This window comes from Oryzias latipes, chromosome 13 (assembly GCF_053564925.1).
Source record: "Oryzias latipes strain Hd-rR chromosome 13, Olatipes_Hd-rR_3.1".
Classification (NCBI taxonomy): domain Eukaryota; kingdom Metazoa; phylum Chordata; class Actinopteri; order Beloniformes; family Adrianichthyidae; genus Oryzias; species Oryzias latipes.
The window spans coordinates 28602369-28621801 of NC_136249.1; the positions used below are offsets into that span (position 1 = coordinate 28602369).

The 19433-nt window shown below is 36.7% G+C and overlaps 1 protein-coding gene across 1 annotated transcript in view; it reads left to right on the forward strand.

Annotated features, from left to right (window-relative positions):
* The first annotated feature begins 429 nt into the window (after positions 1–429).
* LOC101174611 (SR-related and CTD-associated factor 4) overlaps positions 430–19433 on the forward strand; it is a 29903-nt gene continuing 10899 nt past the window's right edge. The window contains exons 1-16 of the mRNA XM_011482333.4: positions 430–673; positions 1164–1247; positions 1421–1465; positions 1593–1754; positions 1837–1954; positions 2085–2218; positions 2303–2443; positions 2527–2600; positions 7203–7293; positions 7453–7530; positions 7783–7862; positions 8463–8641; positions 8713–8813; positions 10047–10160; positions 10259–10415; positions 10509–10600. Of these exons, the coding sequence (XP_011480635.1) occupies positions 644–673; positions 1164–1247; positions 1421–1465; positions 1593–1754; positions 1837–1954; positions 2085–2218; positions 2303–2443; positions 2527–2600; positions 7203–7293; positions 7453–7530; positions 7783–7862; positions 8463–8641; positions 8713–8813; positions 10047–10160; positions 10259–10415; positions 10509–10600 (1680 nt within the window). The 5' untranslated portion in view covers positions 430–643. The remainder of the gene's footprint in view (positions 674–1163; positions 1248–1420; positions 1466–1592; positions 1755–1836; positions 1955–2084; positions 2219–2302; positions 2444–2526; positions 2601–7202; positions 7294–7452; positions 7531–7782; positions 7863–8462; positions 8642–8712; positions 8814–10046; positions 10161–10258; positions 10416–10508; positions 10601–19433) is intronic.

A 19433-nucleotide genomic window follows, 5' to 3' on the forward strand; every position in this document is an offset into this window, starting at 1 on the left:
TCTCCTACCTTTGTCAGGCATAATTTTACTTTTATTTTGGTTGTATTTTACATTTACCCCCCCCCCCCCCCCCCCCGCGTTTGTCTTGATGCAGTTAGTTGTTACTCGTCATTTCTGTTTTTTTCGATCTTATATGTGTGTTTGATATTAACAATCGTGTATTGTGCAAGTGACTGTTAATTTCTGTAAGTTGAAAAATGTAAAATAAAGTTTGTTGAAAAAAATAGTCATTTCTGTTTTTTTTTTTTTTTTTTTTTTTTTTAAATAACGGTCCATTTGAAAAATAGATGAAAGGATGCCTGAAAATAACTTTAAAATAAATATTAAAAAAAAAAAAAGTTTCTTTCAAGCGTTTCTAAAATTATTTTTGAACTCTCCTCTCAGTGATCCTGGAACGTACCATCCCACATGTTGACTTTAACGTAATTTGCCCTCGACATTTTCAGAGTGGAACAGTCCAAGGCCGCGAAAGGCTGCTGCTAAGCAAAGATCCTCCTAGCGTGGCTATCCAAATGTATATGTTCGACACAGTTGTTCTAGCGCTAGTTTTTTAATTGGAACATTTATTTAAATGTTTATCTTTGTGTTAGAGTCACCTAAAAGAGCGCTATAATCGACCTGTTTTCAACATTAACTTAGAGTGATGGAGGCAGTCAACGCATTCAACATGGAGGTAAACTTTACTAGTGTTCCGGTATCTGATGCTAAATCTGTTAGCTAACCTTGAAGCTAACTTCTAATTTCATAGTTTAGTTCGGAGTTTGCGGTTTCTGCTTCATACTCGAACACACAAAACCCCTTTCTCGTTTAATTATTTTAATATATATATTACTGTTGTAAGTTTGTAATGTTTAATCAGCAGCTTTAGAATTTGCGTAACGTCCAGTGAGACAACAAGGCCGCCGCAGCCTAGGCAGTCTGTACGCAGATGTTACACAATAACGATTACCTACTCTAATGAAAGTAGGGAGAATAAACAACTCTTTATTAACGTCGTCGGGGCATATTTTAGTACAATTGTTTGAATTACGTTTGTTTTTTAAATGTGTGCGCTGAAGAAGAAACCCACACCAACCACTAGGGACCTTGACAGTGTTTGTGCTTTTTCGTGTTTTTCTGTTTTTAACTGGACAAAAATAAATGTTTTCTTCAATATCCCCCAGCTGTTCTCCATGATTGACATGAAGCCCCCAATATCCCGAGCTAAAATGATGTCTGTAACTAAAGCAGCTATTAAAGCAATAAAGGTAAATGTCTTGTTTTTTCTATTATTATTTTCGTTTTACATGAGATATGTTCACACGAGAGATGGAGATATATATTTACACGAGTTACATTTCCATTCCGTTTTTAAGTGTTGTAGATATATTTGAAAAAAATTGAACACACTGTACTAATCTGACTTATTTTTCTTTAACAGCTTTACAAACATGTTGTTCAGATTGTTGAGAAGTTCATCAAGAAGGTATTGCATTGGCAAATGATGGTCAAACATTTAAATACACTCATTTTAAACATGAATTTTTTTTCATATAAACCACAGCAAGCAACATGAAGTAAATGATTAAAATTTTTGTTTCATTGTTTTTCAGTGCAAGCCAGAATTAAAAGTTCCCGGATTATATGTTGTTGATTCCATTGTTCGACAATCCCGTCACCAGTTTGGTGTTGAAAAGGATGTTTTCGGACCCAGGTTCTTGAAGAACTTTGCAGATACCTTCCATTACCTTTTTCTATGTCCAGAGGATGATAAGGTACTTCCTTTCTTTTTCAGAGTGCGTCAGTTTAGCTAAATATAAATAAAATAAAAAAGTGACTTTTTTTTTATCTCATCAGAACAAAATACTGCGTGTCCTGAACCTGTGGCAGAAGAATGGTGTGTTTGAGATGAACATTCTTCAGCCTTTGATGGACATGGCTGCTTCTGTCACTACATCGTCTCCCACACTTGGAGGTAGTAAATCTACAAATGATGTTATTACAGAATTTCTAAAATAGTAACTCTTAGTGTAGAAAAACCCGGTTTATTGATTGGTGGTATCTTTTTAAAACCTCTTTAAGATATATTTTTTGTCCCTGAACAGTTCCTGTTGCCCCACAAAAGGATGCAGAACCTTTGGTCGGTAATGCCTCTGTTTTAGCTGATGAACCCCAACTACCCACATCTGATGCCTTAGCTGCTGTGGCACAGCTGCTTCAATCCCCCCACTGTCAGGAAGTAAGAAGTTATTGACAATAACACATCAGCCGTCTGACTTAAATTGTAAAACTTATATTTCTTCTTCTTTTTGTTCCCCGCCAGTTACAGAGGATGCTTCAGAACCTTCAGCAAGCAGATGCATCTACTGTAAACACTAACAATTTACCCAGCCCACCAATGATGCCAGTTTCCAAACTCAACCAATGTAGTGGCCGAAGTGCAAATAAAAGTTCTTTGGCAGAGGTAATAGCAAAGCTCTTTGATTTAAACAAAAAAAAAAGATTTTCCTTTTGATGTATTTAATTGTGTAACATGTATTTCCTCAGAAACTGCTTGATCGATTTGACTATGATGATGACCCAGAGGACATGCAAGTTTCAGAGGACAACAATCAATTACAGTGAGTTTGAGTTAATGCATGTCAATGTGCTTACTGATGTTCCTGGGGTTTTTTTTCTCTCTAATTTCTGTACAGTGCTCCATGGCTACATTGCAGTTCACCTTTTGCGGTTTTGTGAATTTTTTGTGTTCACACCCAGGCGATTTTCGCTGACGATGAGCCGAGCGAACATGCAATTTCATTCCCTGACATTAGATGGCGCTTAATATAAAACAGAAATACTCCTGTACATAAGGTGGCGCTTATGGAAGCGATTATGTAGCATAAATAAAAAGCAAAGTCAAAACCAGAAATGCTTTTTCATTTTCAAAATGAAGCTGCATTTTTTGACTCAAAAATATAATGAAAAAGCAATCCACCAAAATGCTTTTTCATTTCCTTCCTCAACACAGCTTATTCTGTCACTTAATTAAAATTAAAATGAAAATGGTATTTGACATTTCATTTTCAAACAGTTCTCTGGTAAATGTGTAGCATAATTCATTTAGAAATGTCTAATTTGACCATTAAAATGGATTAATAGAAATGCTTTTTAATTTTCAAAATGAAGCTGCATTTTTTGACTCAAAATTAAAAAGAAAAAGCAATATTTCAAAATGCTTTTTCATTTCCTTCCTCAATACAGCTTATTCTGTCACTTAATTAAAATGATAAAGAAAATGGTATTTGACATTTCATTTTCAAAAAGGTCCCTGGTAAATGTGTACCAAAATTCATTTAGAAATGTCTCATTTGACAATTAAAATGGATTAACAGAAATGCTTTTTAATTTTCAAAATGTAGCTGCATTTTTTGACTCAAAATTAAAAAGAAAAAGCAATATTTCAAAATGCTTTTTCATTTTATACTTAAAACCGCTTATTCTGTGTCATAATTCAAACGAAAATGCAAAGAGGGGATTGCATTTGCATTTTAACATCCACCCCGCGCACCTTGTCACAATATTCATTTCGAAAAGGCATTAGCAGAGGGGAGGCGGGGCGATGACGTCACTGCTTTCTCCGTGTGTCCGGCTGCTGACTGACGCACACACGCGCACCAGGAGCAGACTGTGTTAGCGGCAGAGACGAGGGTTTTGTGATGGTTGTGAACTTCTGATGAGTTTCCACAGCTTCTCAGGACTAAGTAACTGCATGTCCGCCTTCTGCGGTCCTCCTCCTGACGCACCGCGGACAAGCTTTGTTCTTCGGACCGCCAGCTGCCTTCGCACAGCGGAGCGCGAAGCTCCCGACGATCGCTGAAGGCGGAAATGCTGCTACGATCTGAGAAACCATCATATGAATTTGTGTTTCCAGTGGTGTCCAGAACAAAATAAAGACTGATGTAATTCACAGATATTTACACATTTATCTGCAGCTTCGCGGTGAATTTGCTGTTCGATGACAGCTGGAGCTCCATCATCTGACAGCAGATTTCTCGATGCTAAACGTTGCTGGTTGGACCAAAAACACTCACTCAGCGCGAAGCTGCAGGAGACTATCTTCATAATGTGCTTTTATTACAGTTATGCTAATATTTTACGGCCTGCTCTGCTCGATTATATGTTTTTAAATCCGTGCGGTCAGACGACGCTAAAGTTGGCTTACGATTCACAGCTTCTGATTCGCGAGGGAGCTAAAGGAACATTCTGCTGCATTTTTCATATTAAGATTACGTAAAACCGGGTCCTGTTCAAAAACCGCTGGACCTGGCCAGCTCAAACCTGGATTCCTGGATCTTAATAAATCAAACAGCAAATTCACCGCAAAGCTGCATATAAATGTGTAAATATCTGTGAATTACATCAGTCTTTATTTTGTTCTGGACACCACTGGAAACACAAATTCATATGATGGTTTCTCAGATCGTAGCAGCATTTCCGCCTTCAGCGATCGTCGGGAGCTTCGCGCTCCGCTGTGCGAAGGCAGCTGGCGGTCCGAAGAACAAAGCTTGTCCGCGGTGCGTCAGGAGGAGGACCGCAGAAGGCGGACATGCAGTTACTTAGTCCTGAGAAGCTGTGGAAACTCATCAGAAGTTCACAACCATCACAAAATCCTCGTCTCTGCCGCTAACACAGTCTGCTCCTGGTGCGTGTGTGTGCGCCTGTCAGTAGCCGGACACACGGAGAAAGCAGTGACGTCATCGCCCCGCCTCCCCTCTGCTAATGCTTTTTCGAATTGAATATTGTGACAACTAGCGCGGGGTGGATGTTAAAATGCAAATGCAATCCCCTCTTTGCATTTTCGTTTGAATTATGACACAGAATAAGCGGTTTTAGGTATAAAATGAAAAAGCATTTTGAAATATTGCTTTTTCTTTTTAATTTTGAGTCAAAAAATGCAGCTACATTTTGAAAATTAAAAAGCATTTCTGTTAATCCATTTTAATTGTCAAATGAGACATTTCTAAATGAATTTTGGTACACATTTACCAGGGACCTTTTTGAAAATGAAATGTCAAATACCATTTTCTTTATCATTTTAATTAAGTGACAGAATAAGCTGTATTGAGGAAGGAAATGAAAAAGCATTTTGAAATATTGCTTTTTCTTTTTAATTTTGAGTCAAAAAATGCAGCTTCATTTTGAAAATTAAAAAGCATTTCTATTAATCCATTTTAATGGTCAAATTAGACATTTCTAAATGAATTATGCTACACATTTACCAGAGAACTGTTTGAAAATGAAATGTCAAATACCATTTTCATTTTAATTTTAATTAAGTGACAGAATAAGCTGTGTTGAGGAAGGAAATGAAAAAGCATTTTGGTGGATTGCTTTTTCATTATATTTTTGAGTCAAAAAATGCAGCTTCATTTTGAAAATGAAAAAGTATTTCTGGTTTTGACTTTGCTTTTTATTTATGCTACATAATCGCTTCCATAGGCGCTCCGCAACTTTACACTTCTTAAAGTCGCTTTTGGCTCAGAAGAAGAGAGCAAGTATTTACGCGCTTGTCAGAATAATACAAAGAAAACATTAATATTTCAAGCACCAGTTGCTCCAACTGGTGCTTGGTTCGGGGATATTTTAAAATGTCCGTCATTATTTCGTCGTGGCAGTGTAGACGCTACTTGGCGTCTATCTTCTTCGCTGGTATATGTGCTCAGAAAGGCAGTTTGATGTTTGAGCGCCCCCAAGTTGTGTTTTACTGTAACTTCAGAAGCTCCAGACACGTGTGCAAAAGCGCTGTTCTCATTGATCGTATAGTTTTCGATGCGGTGCGTCAAACCAAAAAAACGAACCCGTGGCGGTTTTTAAAAAGTGACGCTTTGACGCGTGGCGTTTTTTCGCGTCGGTGTGCACACTCACATTGGTGCCCTTTGTTTAGTCACGAGGCGTTAAACGTCGGCGAAAATCGCGGGCGAAATTCGTCCCGGTGTGTACGGGCCTTTATGCTGGACTTATTTATTTATTTGTTTTACCAAGGTTTGAACCTTGAGAGTCCACATGACTGTTGGCTACTCTAATATTCTTCACATTTTGGCCATTCAGACTTTGTTAAACTTTAACATTTTTCTTTCATGGGTCTTTTAATTTGTGCTTTTTTTGGGGTTTTATTGAGATTTCTATTTTCCCATTTGCTCCACAGCTGAACAGAATGTAGCATAACTATGTCTTGTCCTGCATTGCAGTTTTATTTTTCCCTTCTGAGTTTTTGATTGTGACTCTTCAATGTTCCCACATTTTGTTATTCCCATAGGCAGCATTAAGTGCTATGGTCAGCATCACATCCATTTGTATATATGTGTGTTTATGGCTTCTCTAGTCTTACTATTTACTTATTTTCCTAGTTGCTGAGGTGTTTAACACAATATCTTGTGCCTTTCAAAAGACAGCTTTGTTGTGTGTTAATCAGGTTTATCTTGTCATGCCTAATCAGGACTGTAGTTGACCACTGTCGGTGTGACTTTTTCTTAAATGTTGGTGTCCATTACCACTTTATAATGGAAATTGTCATAAGTCAGAATGACAGCATATTGACACAAATCCACACTTACTGTTCTTCTCTAAATGACAGTATTTAATTTTTTTCTATGACAATATTTAGAGGTGAACGCTGTTTTTGTATGTTATTTGTAGGTGACAATGAAAAGTCACACTTCCTTGAAATAATTAAAACCGTGTTGCTGTTGTGTTAAAACTATAACTTTATTTTTACTGTTTAAAATGCTCTAGCAGGCTGATGAAATTCTCAGCCTGAATGGTTTACAGTCACTTGGATGTTGGTAAATTGATGTGCCATCATCATTTGCAGACTTGGTTTTAATTAAGAAATATTTTGTTGTGACTGTTGATTCTTATAGGAATGGATTGGAATTACTAACACAATACATACAAGGACACAAACACAAGCTAGACATTTTATTAACCTTAGCTTCTAACTGCAATAATCTTATTTGATCAGCATTTAAACTATGTTTATGTTTTACTGTTTATGATTTTTTTTTTTGCTTTTTTTTTAAGCAATTGGTATCATTAGGAAATTTTATAGTGTCTGCTAGGATTTTTTTCTTATGTTTTATTTAATAATTAACTTTTCTGTTAGAGATCTATATTTTATGATGTGTGTGTGTGTAATAAAGTCATTAAATCGGCTTTTTTAATGGGTTTTGTCTCAACAGAAGCCTTTCTGAAAGCTTGTTGAGACGGTTTTCAGACCAGGGAGCTGGAACAGACTTTCATGGTGTGATGGGGGACACGGCAGAAATAAAGGTCATTTTCTGTTTTGCTGGAAAATTAAATCGAAGCATAGAAGAATAGAAACTAGTAGCTTTACACAAAAAGATCAGACCCTTTAGCAAAGGACTTTGTGTTCTGAAAATCATTTAAGAAAATGATTTTGTTGTTGACTTTCTTTTTGTCATCCTTTAGCAATTTGGAGGAAGTCACGTTGAACGTCATTTGATACCAGATGGATACCATTCTCACGACAATTACCTGCAAACAAAGGTTAGTAATAATGTTCCCAACACTTCCAAACCAAGATATTTCTGTGACTACTTTATGATTCTTACTTATTACTAAAAAAAAGGTTTAAGTAAAAGATTAGTGAAAACTGTTCCTTAACACACAAAGCTTGTAAATTGTTTTCTCAACTGGCGTTAAAAAATATTTACTTAGCACTCTTTGTATTTAAATGTAATTCATGACTTAAAGTGGATTTAACTCATTAAACTTGCTGTTAAATTTTTTTTTTTTAAGGAAAGTTCTGTTGAAAGGCATAGAAGGGAAGGCAGACGCAGAGGTTATGGCAAGAGATCCAGATCCAGAAGTCGTTCCAGGTAAAACCTGTGGTCCTACAAGGCGATGTTGTCCAGTCTAAAAGCATGTGAATGGGGTTTAAAATGGTTTTTGGAGCAAAATAATGAATATTAGTGACATTTTTTGCATTGAAATTCTGTTTTTTTTCCCGTCTGAAAACAAATCATTTCACATCTAATGGCATCCTCTTTAGACTTGCACCACATTGTCACAAATTAGCAGAAACGCAGCAGTTTTCATAAGACAAATGAGTAATCAGAAAACAATTGTTTGCAAATTTTGTTTAGGCTGATTGTTTGGCGTTTTGTGCTTGTATATTTAAGGCAGGGAAAGCATGTATTATATTATTATACTGTTAAGCATCCAAAAACAAGGCAGCTTCTACCAGCTGCTTTGTTTTTTCATTTGGGTGTAAAGTTGTTGTTCATTTATTTCATTCTGAACCTTCTTTGTTTGATTTTATGTAGTTGATATGCATGAATTACACAGCAAAGCAGTTCTCTATTTGCTTTGTATGAAATTAATAAAAGTTGAAAATGTTTTAGCCACTCTTAGTCAAAAAGCCTCTCATAGTTAACAGCTCATTTTCTCACGTTCAACTAATTTAAATTGTGTTTCAGATCTCCAAGGAAAAGATCAAGATCTTCATCTCGCTCAGAGAGATCAAGACACAGAGGCTCTCGTTCCAGAGAGCGACACTGGAGATCCCACTCCAATTCTCAGGACAGGAATCAAAGCGAGAAAGACCGAGAACGTAGACAGAAGGGTCTCCCCAGCATAAAGAGTCAAACACTCAGCGGTATGTGCCATCATAGAACTATCCATATAGTACTGCTGGGGGATTTTAATCATTTTTTTTAATATTCCTAGTTTGCAGTACTACACTTTGGGTTGGACAGCTTGACAAGAAAACTCAGCAGTCGGATGTAACATCCCTTTTGGAGGAGTTTGGCCAGATTGAGTCTATCCATGTAAGTAAAAAAATAAAAAAGTGTCGGAGAGAGAAAGAGATTTTGTTTTCTTGGTCAGTTTGTATGTATTCATTTGCATCAAACTTCACAGTTTGTGCTGTGTAGTTCAGTTGTACAAATGTAATCACGTCAACAAAAAAACAATACAACAGGTATGGGCTGAAGCCATGGCTTATTGCCCTAGCCTATTTGCATTTCTGTCTACCTGTAAGTGACGGTTACCGTAGATACATTTTAACATAGATTATGGTTTTATGAAAAATGTTCACATATATTAATAATTCTTCTGTAAGATTGGGACACTGCAATATTCATATTTATTTATATTTTATACTTTGTACTCTTGTTGTCTTATTTTATTTTATTTCTTTTTAAATTTTGTCCTTTTCTATGTTCATCTTGACCTGAGAGATGCCAAAGAAAAATTCCGATGTACTTTATGTGCAAACGGCAATAAAACCTTGAATCTTGATACAAAAAATAAATTCTGGTTTCTCTCCAATATTTATCACTAACAGAGTTTAAAAAGTCTCAAAATATGGAGCGGCATCTCTTGACATCACCTGTACAGTTCTTCCACAGTTTTACACCTTCAACAGAAACACAGTTACATTTAAACTAGTTCTTGCTGCCTGTTTTCTAAACATATCCTCATTCCAGAGATCATTCAATCTCATTTAATACCAACTGTTTTTTGGTCAAAACTTATTTGAACTTTGTATACTATGCATTATTAAAACTAACAAGATCTTAGAAATGTAATAATGTTGATTTAGTAGATTGATTGTATGTTGAATGTTTGACTATCCCTATGGCCTGTATCTCTACAAAAATAGTTAAGTATTTTGCCATATTGGAATACAGTACCAGTAGATGGGCAGTGAAGTTTTATTAACCCTTGTGCTATCCTAGGCACTTTAACATTGGGAGTTGGGTCATCTAGACCCACTAGACAGTGCTCTGAACCTTTTTTCTTCAATGATTTGTGATCTTCAGTGGTGTCCATGGATTACATGAAATCTTTCCACCTTTGTCATGGTAGGGAGAACACGTCAAAGTAAGGGTGGGGTCATCTAAGTTAGCACAAGGGTTAAAAAATATAATTAGATATATGTAGTATAACGGTATGTAACATTTTTGTTTGAGTTGCAATAGATTTACAGGATCTGTATGTAGGATATGTATATTTTTAAATACTAATGTTAATTATTTTTATTTTACTTTTGTTTTTAGATGATACCTCCAAGGGGTTGTGCCTACATTGTCATGGTTCACAGACAAGATGCATATACAGCTTTGAAAAAACTCAGTCGAGGGTCTTATAAAGTCAACCAGAAGCCTGTGAAGGTATGTGGATTCTTTGATTGGATTTACATTACAAGCTTTATTCAGGTTATGAACCATGTAACGGACAGTTGATGAGTATGTGTGTGTTTTTCGTTTAGATTGCTTGGGCTTTAAACAAAGGTATAAAATCAGCACACAAAAAGTTTTGGGATGTGGAACGCGGCGTTTGTTACATTCCCTGGAGCAAAGTGAAAGTCGAGGAGTTGGAGAGCTATCGGGAAGGGGGTATGCTGGATGCAGAGACTCTTAATCCAGGTAGAAAATTATTTTAACATAACCTAAGCACTTGTTTGAATGGATAGAATATGTGTTTTACCTTATTTGGTCCGTCATGTTTCATTGATCTAGAGTGGAAGTTTGGCAAGGAACTCAACCACCAGGCAGCTGTAAACGGGGTGCTGGAAGGGGTTCCAGATGACGGTGTCAGTACTCTTGTTCAGGTAATGCTTATGCAGTCCTTAAATATGTTTTATTTTAATCCTTTTATTTTGATGAATTTATTGCCTCAGGGAGAGATTGTTTTGCAATCCTTCTCGAGGCTGTAAACACAAATAAATTATTTTAACTTTACAAGTGGTGGAGCCTTTCTGAATGACTTCATTTTGTATATTCTTAAAGAAATAAATGCTGGAAAACAATCACTTGATGTGATTGACCTACATATATTAAATAATAATTTGCATATTTATTTTTTTTAAAAAGGCAGCAAATATAAAACATTAAATAATTTATGTGCTTGTTTTAGGTTTAAATTAGATTTGTAGTGTTCTCTGTTGCTGATTCGCGTGGCAGATGCAGACAGTTTCAGTGTTAAGTCAATGGTTCAGGTGCGGCGCTAAGGTCTTGCAGCAGCGTGATTTGAACTGAGTGCCAGAGTAAAGAAAACAATGTGGACGCTGGTGAAGACGCTGGACGCTGGTGCTGCGTCACTTCAACCAATCAGGGACTAAACTTTGGACATGTGACAGCAGGTAGAATACACACCTGGTGGATCGATCCGATAGTTCTCCTGAACTCCCATCCATGTTTTGAGCCAGCTGTTCCTATTCGAGGGACCGGGTTTTCCAGAGCCCGTCACGGCGACTGTTGGTTGAAGGGGGGCAAGGAACTATAACTTTAAGTTTAATCCAACAATAAAATCCAGCCTTGGACTCACTTAAAATACATGCAGAGACTGCAGCAATGTGCCATCTTCTTTTCTCTCGCACCTGAGCTGGTCCACGCTGGACAAGGCAGATCAGGGAGCTTTCACATTGGCTCTTGAGCCGTTCTGACATCACAAAGGCTCATTGATTCAAACAGTGGATCTTTGTGACAACTCGATTGACATCGCTTTAAAAGTAGAAATACTGAGAAATGGAAAGATAAAATTTCTTCTGTTTACATTTGTTCTCTTTTAGAAGAAAAATGCCACAAGTACATGTCAAAGACTCAAAAACATGATTTTCATTAGTGGGGGGTCTTTAACATAAATCAAATGTTTTGGTAAATACAAAAGACCCCTCATATTAATCAGATTTGAACAATAACTGCAGTTTTTATTTTGGTTTAGCTCAATGTTTGATGGTTTTAGTGTTGACAAGTAGTTTTTTGTTCCAAAAAAGGTTAATGGTATCCACTATTCAGATGGGCTCCTCTGCTGGTAGAAATTTGGATTTGGTCATCTTTGTTAAGCCATTTCTTCTTTCTTTCTTGCAAAAATATTTGCACCTTCACTCAGTAATCTTGTACAATATCATCCAAGCTATTTAAATAAAGTGGGAATTAAAAAAACTTTAATCACTGTGGTATGTGTGCAGGGAAGCATTGATCTTTTTTCTGTATTCTGCAACAGCTGCTGAACTCTCATCAAGAATGTTTGGACTTGTGTGTTGGCAGTGTGTATTTGGAGTTTTTCCTTTTTAGTTTTACTACCAATTGCAAGTTTTTAGTCATAATACTGAAAATATGACTAAATTGCTAAAATTCTATTGGCCAAATTTGGTTAGAAATATTCGTTTTTATTTAAAAAAAATGAGATGTCAATTTAATACTAACCACAATAAATAAAGGCAGCTAGAAGAATGAGTCCAAAATCAAATCTAATCCTTCCTGTGTGTGAAGACTTGCAACATTGATCAACCAAAGTGACCTTAATAAAAGTATTCAACAGAATTATTTCATAACCAGCCAAACTGCTCAACAGACTGATTTAACCTGGAACAAACTGTGTTCAAGCCTTGTGCTCGGGTTTATGTCACCATTTCCGTCTCGTGGGAGTTTAAGGTCTAATTTTGGAAGAGGAGTGTCAAAGTTCAAGACAAGGTAAGCCAAACCAACCTATTACTGGACACTTCACAGAAGAGTGAATTTAGGATTTTCACTTTTCATGTTTTTTCAAAATGTTTATCGAGCAGAAAAAAATATTATTTTGGAAAGGGTATCCATGCATTATGGTACACAAAGCAGCTCTCAGTACCCGTGTTATGAACCTCTAAATAGTGATACATTGAATGATTGTCACAAACTGCATCGTCAGCTGCAAAACTACAGTCACTACTTTGTGCTTGTTTGAAAAGAGCAATCCAAACTCCCCATGGATGACCCTTTAAACACTTAACAGCAGGTATTCCTTCATTTGTAGACCTAATAACATCTTTGTACACATATCTTTCATTTAGTCATCTTTTTATAAAAATAAACTAGAAGGGAATGAATGGGGGAAATTATGTTATTGTTATCTCCAATCAATTTTTGTTGAAAGTAAAGGTCACAATAGATTCAAATAAAGCTTCTAATATCAGTTTTTTCTTTTCTTTTGGGAAACAGTAATATGTTCAAATCAAAACAGTGAGAGCATTTTCCTTGTTTGTTTTATTCCGTTTTTAAAGTCACAGACTTCTCAGTGTTTATCAACCCTGAACCTGTACAACCCTCGCATGTTGAGCGTTCTGCTTCAGTGCACTTACCTTACTTACTTAGTTGCAGTGGAATCCCCTACTTAGGCTCGTCAGCTCTGCAGGGAACATCCAGGCCACCAGGTCACTCAGCCTCTTGTGTATACTTCAACTTTGGATTAATGGTTTCTGTTCTTAACGTCACGCCCACGTGGTCAGTGGCGTTGGTTTTACAACTGCTGTTCATTTGAACTTTACCATTGATCTGGAGCACTCATCAAGGAGCAAAACCTCTTTCACGCCAGCAAAGAGTTTTGTTCGACGGAAGGGACACAAAACCCTAAAACAAACAGATCCTAATGCCACGATCATAAACAACAGCCACCTGAGGCTTCTGGCATTAAATGATATTTTGCTTTAACTTTTAACTAGTCCTCTGTTTTCTCGTCATTGGGGCCAAATAAAAGAATGAAAGGAGCCTTTAATTAAAAAAATAATAGAGCACCATGTTCAAATTCCATATGAGCACTGCCACCCAAAAGACCACTGAAATAAATATATCTAAAATGACTGAATTTTGTTCCAATGTTTCCTCACTAGCAATACGTTTTTTAATTTTTTTTAATTTAAAAGCCACAAAATCTGCTGGTTCAAAAGCTTGTTCAAAGCAGGAACTGTCTGAACACAGGTCATTTTAGGTACAAATGATTCATTTTACATTGAGCTTGAATTAAACATGTTTAGGTCGGTTTCTGAGCCAAAATTACTTGCTGAACACGTGAATTCCCACTAATCACCTCAGGATGACGCTGTTTCGTACCTCTTGGCAAGACAAAATACCAAAACAACTTTTTTTTAACCTCTTACTGATATTACCTAACAGTATTTTGAAGTTATTTCTTACACTGTATCATACATTTTCGCCAATTCTCATTTGAAAGATATTTGAAATGTATTTTCATAAGTTGAGATTGATCTGTAACACATACTTTACACATTTGTCCTCGTGTCTCCTCCTATTGATTAATTACTTTTATTTATTTTTGCATACTTTAAAAAGGGTTTTAGTTTAATTGTGTTTTTAAAGATGTTAAATGTCTTTTAGCATAAAGACTGAGCCACAATGATACAAATAACGCTGTGTCAGAGCTGGGAGGCAAAATTATCAACAGCCCCTGAAGACAAGGGTGGAGAACCACCAGTCTCAGGACATTCTGTATGTGCTGATGCAGGATTGAAGGGGTTTCTTTTTACCGCATTGCATCAGCACAGAAGGCAAAATATTATAAGGATAAACCTTCTGTTTTTGATACATTTTAAATACCCTGTAATTCTACTTGTTATGGCCTACCAGTAGTGGTTTGATATTGTACTTTAAGTAAACTGCCTTTTCTAACTTTAAGACAAAAACGGAATCACATAAATGCTTTAATCTTAAAGTAACAAAATCCTAAACTGCTAAGCTCTTTCATCCCATTTAGAAATAGAACTGTAACTATCCTACAATGAGGACATTTGTTCATTATACTTCCTCATGAAATGACTCGTGCAGTGTTTCACAAATTCATATTTTCTACCTTGGAAAAGAACAAAGGCAAATGAATGTGCCACACAGTAAGAATTTGAAGTCAAGATGCAGCTCAAGACTCTTCATAGATCCAACCCTGCAGCTGTGCTTTCGAGTTGTTTTCTTTTTTTTTTTTTGTCGTAATTGCAAGCACAAATGTGCGGTTATTTTCCTGTAAATGAAGCATGCTATCTCGGCATTGTGCAAAGTGAATAGAATTTTATATTTTTCATTTGTATATAATTTCTAATGTACACTTCCCATGGACACTGGAAGAGCAAGGAGTAAAAAATCTCTGGCGCCTGTGTGGAGACCTGTGAGGTGAGTAGGTTTCCACTCGTGCATTAGGACAGACTTGTGTTTATAGCGCTGCAACAATGTGTTCACATTCACTCACTGCAGACCCATATATGTCCAAGCATGGCATCATAATGGAGCCTAAACTTATCCGGTTATTTGACTCACATGTCTACTTGGCGTTGGGACAGCTGGATTGAGACCAGGTGGAAAGTTATCCTTTTAATAGTTGGACATAAATGTGAACTTAAAAAAAATTGTTGCATTGTTTTAGTTTAAGTTTAATGGAGCATAGCATTACACAAACTGCTGTTGTCCCATTGCTTGGTAACACTTCCAGTCTGTTCATAATGAGATTTGCATCAGAATATTTAAATTGTTTTTTTTTAACATTAAGGGACTAAAAGACCTGTCAATGTTTGCCAATTCTCTGCCTAAAACCTAAACCTGCATAAACCTTTCATGCGTTTGCTCATCAGAGCATACCTCTCTAACATGTCTCATCTATTTGATCTAAAATGGGGGCTGTAAAGAGGAGCCATGAAATTATCATTGTATTCACTAGAATTGTAATATTCAAGTTTTTAAACATGCAAAAAAATGCAAAGCTTTACTAGGCAAATCTGACCATTGATAACATTTACATTTTTACTATTGTTCGTCAGCATAGGTGTTTGTTGAAGTGCATACAACCTGTTGGCTTATGTTAAATATTGCCTCTGAATAAATTCTGTTTGTCAGAATTCAAGCTTATTTAAACTTGTAGTGGATCAAGTTTAAATTGAAGTACAGTGAACCCTGTTTGTGTAAGGAGTTTGTGTTTTGCTTTTGAGTTTACATAGTTGTCATTTTGTGTGGTGTAATGCACCAAAACTGCACCGTTTGTCCAGTTTATTAAGGAGACGCTTTCCTGCTTGATCCTACACTATTGAGGAAAATTTAAAAAAAAAAACTCTGACTTTTATACTCCCTTAAAAACAGGATAACCGGGAGTGTTCCGAAAAATGAAAGTTGGCTAAGAAAGTGGAAACACCAGAAAGTCCTGGTATTTTTTGTAGTCAATTGAATTATAATGGAGAAGGGCCAATGTAATGACCTAACTTTCAATCTTTTGGTTACTTTCAAAACCGATTCTTGTCTGTTTTATTGTAAACATGTCTATGCAGATGATTGTTGCTATTAGGTAAGGATTGTTTCTCCAAAATAAAGTATTTGTTGCTGCTGTTCTCAGTTTGTACTCCACCATGAACAGCAGTTGCCTTGATATAAAATGCTTCTCTGGGTTTTGTGTTGTAGATTTATGACTTTGGTTTCCTTGTTATTGTTTACACATGCACAGATGGTAGACTACAAGAAAATAATATATATTAACATGAATAATGGCAGAAAAGATCATCTTTTCGAGATTAATGCCAAGTGGTAGTTCAATATCTCAGTCTTCCATAACTTCTATGATCCAGCAAAGATAAGAAAAGACTATTTATCCCACGATGGGAAAATTCTTCTTTGGGAAAATAAGAAAATTTAAGAAGTCAGATATGTGGTCTGCATGTAAACTGACTCAGTAAATATTCAGTTTAGTAATTCTTTTGTTTTGTTTTCTAATTTGGCTGTAAGGTTAAAAGCAAGAACAGGGCTTCTAGAGTGCTACTGTTTTGGTCACATATAAGAAAGACCAATGGAATCAATTGAAAAAATCTCATGTTGTACCAGTTCGCCCAGGTGTTTGAGGTTCTTTATTTTATTTATATTTCTGTAACTAAAAGTTTCCCTGTGGTTTAAGTACAGACACATCAAGCCTATATTGTGGTCTAAACTGACCAGATAACAGCGCAAACCCACCTCTAACCGGGGGGGGGGGGGGGGGGGGGGGGTCCTCTATGTGGGCTCTATTTGCAAATGCTGCAGTCAAAGGGAGATGAGTGGCTAGCTGAGATGGAAGGTGTGCATGTAGCCTCAGATAACTAGAGTGGATTCAAAGACAAGTTTTTGTTAGGAATGTTCCAGTCTGATGCGAACGGAAATTTAAAGACTTGATCCAGCTGAACACTATCCCTTCGGTTTCACAGCAGTGTTAAACCCAGAGTGGAGGCACTTCTATTAGAAGTCATAACTAGTAACAGTGGGGCAAAAAAGTATTAGTCTACCACCAGATGTGCAAGTTCTCCCACTTAAAAGATGAGAGGTCTGTAATTTTCATTATAGGTATTCCTCAGCTAAATGAGAACAAAAATCCAGAAAATCACACCGTCAGATTTTTAAAGAATTTATTTGCAAATTATGGTGGAAAATAAGTATTTGATCACCTACAAACAAGCAAGATTTCTGGCTCTCGCAGACCTGTAACTTTTTCTTTAAGAGGATCCTCTGTCTTTCAGTTGTTACCTGTATTAGCACCTGTTTGACCTTGTTATTTATATAAAAAAACACCCATCCACAACCTCAAACAGTAGCCAAAGACCAAAGAGCTGTCTAAGGACACCAGAAACAAAATTGTTGACCTGCATCAGGCTGGAAAGACTGAATCTGCAGTAGGTAAGCAGCTTGGTTTGAATAAATCAAGTATGAGAGCAATTATTGGGAAATGGAAGGCATAGAAGACCACTGATGATCTCCTCCCATCTGGGGCTCCCTGGCAGATCTCACCCTATGGGGTCAAAATGATTACAAAAACGGTAAGCAAAAATCCCAGAACCACACTGGGGGACCTAGTGAATGACCTGCAGAGAGCTGGGACCAAAATAACAAAGGCTACCATCAGTAACACACTACGCCACCGGGGACTCAAATTATTCAGTGCCAGAGGTGTCCCCCTGCCAAAGCCAGTAGATGTACAGACCTGTCTAAAGTTTGGATGATCCAGAGGAGAATTGGGAAAATGCCTATGGTCAGATGAAACCAAAATGGAACTTTTTTCTACTCAAAATTTTTGGAAGTGAAAGAATGCAGAGTTGTATCCAAAGAACACCATGCCTACTGTAAAGCATGAGGGTGGAAACATCATGCTTTTGGGCTGTTTTTCAGCAAAAGGACCAGGACTTCTTATCCGTGTTAACTCCATAGAAAATCTTTGGAGGCAGTTGAAAGTCTGTGTTGCCCAGCGACAGCCCCAAAACATCACTGTGCTAGAGATCTGCAGTACAGACCAAAAGTTTGGGCACACATTCTCATTCAAATGAATGGGAAGGTGTGTTCAAACTTTTGGTCTGTACTGTAGGAATATGCCAAAATACAAGCAACAATTAATGAAAAAAACTTGTGAAGACTAACAAAAAAAATTTGACTGCTGTCATTGCCAACAAAGGGTATACAACAAAGTATTGAGTTGAACTTTTGCTATTGACCAAATACTTATTTTCCATCATAATTTACTAATACATGCTTATGAAAATCAGAAGATGGGATTTTCTGGATGTTTTACTCTCATTTTGTCTGTCATAGTTTAGGTTTACCTATGAGGAAAATTACAGGCCTCTCATCTTTTTAAAGTGGGAGAACTTTCACAATTGGTGGCTGACTAAATACTTTTTTGCCTCACTGTAGAAACCCTGAAAGCCAGTAACACCAGTAAGGCTCTGTCAGTAGTACTACACACATTATGGGGAATACATGGTGCTTAATGTGCTATAGACAGATGTTTGCTTCATCTAATGTGAGGATAACATGAAGTCTTTTATGTAAATTTAGTCCTTCCACTTGAGCATTAATAAAACAGAGGGACTGTATTTCTCACTGAATAGTTTTAAGTGCAAGTAGGATGGTGGTTTAACAGCACTCCATATATAGTCAGTTAAAATATTTTCCAAAATAACCTGCAGAAACTAGTTCTGGGGAAAAAGAAAGTTGGCTTTCAATAACAACCAGTGATTTGTGCAGAAACATTACTTTTGGTGACATTTGTGTGTTTTGGTAAATGCACAAAGAAAGGACACTGAAAATAGAGACGAGGCTGAAGCACCTGACGACACATTATTTTACTTCCTTTGATAATTTATAAACATGTTTAAATGCAAATTTGAGTCCAGCTCTTTGCTGATCGTTTAATAAGGTATAAGGAAACATTGAGGATTATTATCCTAGACTCTGTTCAGGAGCATGGTTTGGCCAGTTTCCCTCGCACTTGGACAGTAAATCCCACAAATAATGCACAGCATTTGTTGTTTAGAAAAACAATGACTGACAATACTGCATTTGTGACTAGTTGAATACATTTTGTGTTGAAAAATCTCAATGTGTTTAGTCAGTGGCACGCAGCAGCAAATGCCAATTTAGGGACAAACAGTGACCCTGTGAACCTGGTGCTAAAAATACAGTGTGGCTGAAAATGTGGATACACGTAACTGTTATGCTAGTGCACCCTAAGAAAGACAGTTGGGCAAAAAGTATCCTGGAGCCATGATTAAAAATAACTGGGAATGGTAAGCCTTTCATTTTGTGGCATTATACATCATTCTTTAAATTTATGCTGTGAACTTTTTATTACTCTCTTTGGACCGTTCAATAGTCAACAGAGCATTCATATTAAAGTGGACC